The 6,000-nt window shown below is 34.1% G+C and overlaps 1 protein-coding gene across 3 annotated transcripts in view; it reads left to right on the forward strand.

Moving 5' to 3' along the window:
- Window positions 1-5,626, forward strand: part of SINHCAF (SIN3-HDAC complex associated factor) — a 29,578-nt gene extending 23,952 nt beyond the window's left edge. For all 3 annotated transcript variants that reach the window (XM_057702818.1, XM_057702817.1, XM_057702819.1), the window contains 2 exons: window positions 291-441; window positions 3,548-5,626. In XM_057702818.1, coding sequence (XP_057558801.1) covers window positions 291-441; window positions 3,548-3,707 — 311 coding nt within the window. In that variant the 3' untranslated portion in view covers window positions 3,708-5,626. The remainder of the gene's footprint in view (window positions 1-290; window positions 442-3,547) is intronic.
- The last annotated feature ends 374 nt before the right edge of the window (window positions 5,627-6,000 follow it).

Consider the following 6,000-nt stretch of genomic DNA (forward strand, 5'->3'; position numbering starts at 1 on the left):
TAGCTGCTGCCAACTTTCAGAGTCTTTAGTTTTTGTCTTATATATTATGTCCTTATATATTTTTAGTTGTACTTATTAGAAGGAGAATAGAGAAAAGTATGTCTACTCTTTATCTTACTGGAAGCTTATTTTCTTTTAGATACACTTTAGTACAGATATCTTCAAATGTCAGTAGTGAATAGAAAATGAATTTTTTCTTCTTTTTTACGATCTCATTCACTGTGCTTTATGCTGAGGCTTAGTTGCAGTTGCATGTAGTGAGATTATAATTTGTTTTCTCCTTGTTTCAGATTCTGATGCTCACAGTACCACCTCAAGTGCCTCTCCAGCTCAATCTCCTTGTTATAGTAACCAGTCGGATGATGGCTCAGATACAGAGATGGCTTCTGGCTCTAACAGAACGCCAGTGTTTTCCTTTTTAGATCTCACATACTGGAAGAGGTAAAAGCAGCAGAAAATATCTCTCTAACCAGCAAACCTTCTTAATTATAGGCAACGGTTTCCCACTTCCTTAGCAATTAAATGGCATTTGGCAACCAGCTGGTAGCATATGTGGTTGGAGGTGGATTAGGCAAGATTGGAGCTGAGAGTGTAGGTTTTGTGTGTTTTTTCTATTAAAATTGATTTAAAATAAAAATCATATGAAGGAATCGGAATTTCCTATAATGGAGTATACTAGGTATTCATTCTGACCAAATCTCTCACTGAAAAAAGTAAAAGGGCTAGAAGTATATATATTTCTGTCTTTAAAAATGGCATTAACAAGTGGACAGTTAATAAGGAATAAGCAGAGATCAAACGCTGAGTGAATGAGGGACCCGAAATTCAAAAAATAGATAATAGACTGGGAAAGAGAGAGTATTTAAAGAGAAAGTGGTTAAGGATTTTCTAGGTCACAGATTTGGGAAGACTAACCAGTTAAAAGCAAGTAATAAGCATTTATCTTATGGGTGAAGAAAATTCACACATAGACACATCCTAGGGAAACTATGGAGCATGGGAGGCAAAACAGATTTTAAGTAGTGAGAAAATAAAGACATTATTTTCAAAGGAACAACAAAACACATAAGCTGAGTTCTCAGCATGAACAAAGGAAACCATAAAAGAATAGATTAATACCTTTAATGGCCCAAGAGATAGTAGCTCTCAACTTAGAATTATGTATATGTAGCAAAAAAATCTTCTGTAAATGAGGGCATAGTAGGACTTTTTGACTGAAAAAGAAAATTGAGAGTTTCCTTGTCAAGCTGACTCAATAATGAAAATTCTGTAGGCAGAAAAGAGAAATCCAAGACTGAAATTCTGAGAAGGATAAATAAATAAGTACATTTGTTACCTAAAGTAGCAAATATTTAGGTAAATTTAAACAAACACTGAAGGCTTAAAATGATAATAGCTGGGAATTTAAAAAAAAGTTACATGACAACAATAACATAAGTCAAAGTAATAGAAGTGATGGGAGTTAAAATGTCCTAATATCTTTGTATTGTTGGAAACAAATGTATTGAATAACTTTAAAGTTTAACTGTATAACCACTAAAAGAATAAAAATAAGAATGTAAAACCTCCAGAGAAGGGAAGGATGGAGAATTTTAAAATATACCTAGCAAAATAAAATGATGAAACCTCTGTATGTTTGTAAATTAAGAAACCATGGGTCCAAGAGGAAAGTATACATTAGAAAATCCTTATAACTAAAAGATAACTGGGAAATACCACAAATCAAAACATGTGGTATGAAGTTAAAGAGGTAGATAGAAGAAAAGTTGCCTTTAATGCTACTTACAAAAGAAAGATTTAAAATAAATGAAGTTATATGTATCTAATTTAAAGATTAATGAAGCTCAATATAAAGAAAAATAAAAGCAAGGAAATCCTGAAGATAGGAGTAAAAATAAATGGAGTAGAAAACCAGTATGAATGGATAGTATCAGTAAACTAAGAGTTGGTTCTTGAAAAAGGTGACCAAAAAAGTTACTAGAGATAAAGCAGGTCAAGAAAAAGAGATGGTACCCACAGTATCTTGGATAAAAAAAGTGAGATTCAGCTATAGAAAATGCAGAAGTTTAGAAGACAATCGGATATTATAAACAACTTTATGCCAATAAATTTGAACATATAGGTGAAGTGGATACATTAATAGAAAAAGACAGTTTATCAAAACTGTCTGAAGAAAAAGTAGGAAACCTGAATAGTCTCATAATAAAGAAATTGATTCAGTGGTTAGAAGTCTTCCCTCAAAAAATCCCAGGTCTAGATAGGCAAGTTCTACCAAACATTCCAGAAACAAATGATTCTAATCTTGCACTGGCTTTTCCAGATTATGGATAGCAGAGGGCATAGGCTCCAAGCATTCTGTGAGGCTAACATCACTTTGATATGTTATAAACAGTGTATCATAACCAGGTTAGATTTATTCTAGGTACGTGAGATTGTTTTAAGCATTAGAAAGCCAGCTGATATAATTTTGACAGTTTCCTAAAGGAGGGGGGAGAATGCCTATCAGTGGTATATTGAAGATGTTTGATAAATGTGAACATTGCTTCAAGGTTTAAAATAAAACCTTTAGCAAAATAGGAATAGGAGGGAACCACATTGACAAATAATTTGCATTTTTGAGTAAAGTTGTATGTGTTCCTACTCCTACATTCTCCCCACATAACCTAGGAAAAAACCTTCAGTTATATGCATTGATATGTTCAGTATGTTCGTAATAGCAAAAATTGTCCCATCAAAAGGAGAGTGAGTACATTGTGATATATTCACGTGGTGGAATACCGTACATAAGTTAAAATGAAATAAAACTCTAACAATATCTATGAACCTCAATTACTGTTGAGCTAAAAAACTGCAGCGTACACTGTGATTCCATAATATATGCATTTCTATATATGTATTTTAAAATTTTATATATTATATATGAGATAACAAGCTATATGTTTAGAGATGCAAACATGTATGTAAAGAAAAGAGGGAATGATAAACCTAAAATTAAGGAGGAGAGAATGAGATTGGGTGGAGTGGGACTGGAGAGGGGCATACAGCGGACTTCATAGGAAATAATACTTTTTTTAAGAGTGTGTGATCCATGGGTGATTTGTTGTGTTGCCATTTTTATATGCCTTTATGTATATTTGATAATATGTGTATATATTTTTTGTCTGCTCAATATTAAAATAAAACCACCAGGTGTATCAGTCTGTTTATGGTGGCTGCTTTCTTTAAGAGTTGGTGATTTTTGGAGGAAACAGTTAATAACGTTAGGAGCAGCCTCTGAAACTGACCTCTGTCTCTCAGAATGCCTTCTTCCCCCTTAATATTTGTTAAGATTCCAGTGTGGGATTTAAGGGGCCTGGGTAATTCCCATTACCTAGCAAATTGGGGTCGCTCTAGGAGCCCATTCATTAGGAATGTGATGAGATTGTGGAAATAGAACTTTTGATCATGCTGCACTTAGTTATAGTGATGAGCACATTTTTCTCTCTTTTTGTATTCCTATTTTCTACGTTATTAATATATTTTGTTCCCTTTCCATTTTTTCTTTTAGACAGAAAATATGCTGTGGCATTATCTATAAAGGCCGTTTTGGGGAAGTCCTCATCGACACACATCTATTCAAACCTTGCTGCAGCAATAAGAAAGCAGCTGCTGAGAAGCCAGAGGAGCAGGGGCCAGAGCCTCTGCCCATCTCCACTCAGGAGTGGTGACTGAGGTTTATGTAGAAGGGGAACAAAAAATGATTTAAATTTTGGAAAACAAAGCAACAAAAAATGACCCTCCTATTTTTAACTTGGATACCTGCTATTCTGCCAAAAGACGATTTCTAGAATAGTTTTGAGTGGGTTATTTTTCCTCCAGTTCCACAAACTCTGAAGCCAGTGTCTAGCTTATGAAAAGAAAAAAAGTGTACATAATATTTAAGATGCTGAGTATTTCATAGGAAAGCTGAATGCTGCTGTAAAGTGCTCTTTAAGTCTTTTTTAAAAATCCCCTTCTAATGAATTAAATGAGGGGAATTTCAGGGGACAGAGATGGGATTTGTTGTATGATAAACGTATGTAGTTTTAGTCTTTCTATATTGAGAAGCAGTGGTTGGGGCATTTTTTAAGATGGCTGGCTACACTTGTTTTCCTTCACTATAATAAATTTGTCGTAACTCAGTAAACATGGACTTGCCCCTAGAGGTAGTTGTTAATAACTGAAATATTAAGGTCTTGCCAAGGTTCTGATGATTCAAACCTGTACTACTGAATATTAAGCAGGACAGACTAAGCTCTCTGGTGCGAATATCTTGAAGAAGTAATTTCTAAGTACACAGAGGTAATGTGACTGCGTCACCTTCTTCCATATTGATATTTGATAAAGTTTTTAATTTATATGAAACTTCTAAAGCAGAATCATAGTTCCTCTTGGGGAAATGTCAAATCTTTAGGATAAGCAGTTCTATGTGAGTAGTACCAAAGCATTACCACTGGTAGAGAACACACTCTATTAAAAATGTTAAGTTATCTGAAAAATAAAATGTGCAAGTCTTCAGGATGGCACATAAAGAAACAAAGGTTAATGCTTCTTGGGGCACATTTCTGAGAGGGCTTGCAAGTGTGTAAATAATTTGTTTATGTTACATGACTGGTGACTTCACTGAAAATCTGCACAATTCAGTTTTAGCTCTGGATTACTTCGGTTGACCTTTGTGAAGGTTTTATCTGTGTAGAATGGTTGTTTGACTAGTTTTAACCTATTAGGGTTTTGGGTTTTTGGTTTGTTTGTTTTTTTGTTTTTTTTTCTTTTTCTTCATTCTATATTAAAGTAAAATTCAACTAAAAGAAAAGAGGTGTGTGTTAATGCTGAGTGGGTTGGTTTTGGTTTGGTTTCTTTTAGTCAGGCTTTCTGAACATTGAGGTGTTAGATGATACATCCTAAACATGGAGCTCTTCAATTCTAAAACCTTCATTAAAAGCCTTTTACTTGAACCCAAACCAAAGTTCTATCTATTGCCTCTTTTCTAAAAGTTCAGGAAAAATATATCACCAGTTCAGACTTATCATAATGAGGGAGGATCATTTGCCTACCTTGTAATAACATGACTCAGTGCTTATTTTTAAAACTGGATTTTAAAGATCGGATAGTATAAATAACAAGAAGGAGTGAGCCACTTTTTATGGGCACCTATAGTTTTATAGTTCTTAATCTAGACTTAAAATTTTATATTTCTTCCTTCGGAAAAAACTACAAGCCACCGTATGCACGGACTACACAGTGAGTTGGGTCAACTCTCCCACAGACTTTGGTGTATTACAAGAATCCCAGCCATTATCATCTTCCTCCTGAGTTATTTTGCAATGGTTTTTTGTTGTTGTACATTCTGGCTGCAGTGTTGGTGGTAGGATATACTATAATGTGGATCATCTCTACTTCTGTATTTATTTATTTATTACTAGACCTCAACCACAGTCTTCTTTCCCCTTCCACCTCTCTTTGCCTGTAGGATGTACTGTATGTAGTCATGCACTTTGTATTAATATATTAGAAATCTACAAATCTGTTTTGTACTTTTTATACTGTTGGATACTTATAATCAAAACTTTTACTAGGGTATTGAATAAATTTAGTCTTATTAGAAAATGAAAGAAGCTGTTTTGTGGCTTTGTTTGAAAGATGTTTTTAAGTAAAAATAACTAATGTTTTTGGCCCTCACAGATATTCAGTATAATAACAAGCCATGAAGGAAAAATGTCCTCTTTACTGAGAAATACAGACTTGAAAATACAAATCTTCCTCCACTCACCATGGGGTTACGTCCCAGTAAACCCAAAGTAAGTTGAAAATACTGTAAGTCAGAAGTGCATTTAATACATCGTAGCTTAGCGTAGCCTACCTTAAACATGCTTAGAACATTTACATTAGCTTACAGTTGGCAAGATCATCTAACATGAAACCTATTTTTAAATAAAGTGTTGAATGTCTCGTGTAGTTTATTGACTGCTGTCCTGAAAGTGA

This window comes from Hippopotamus amphibius, chromosome 12, assembly GCF_030028045.1.
Source record: "Hippopotamus amphibius kiboko isolate mHipAmp2 chromosome 12, mHipAmp2.hap2, whole genome shotgun sequence".
Classification (NCBI taxonomy): Eukaryota; Metazoa; Chordata; class Mammalia; order Artiodactyla; family Hippopotamidae; genus Hippopotamus; species Hippopotamus amphibius.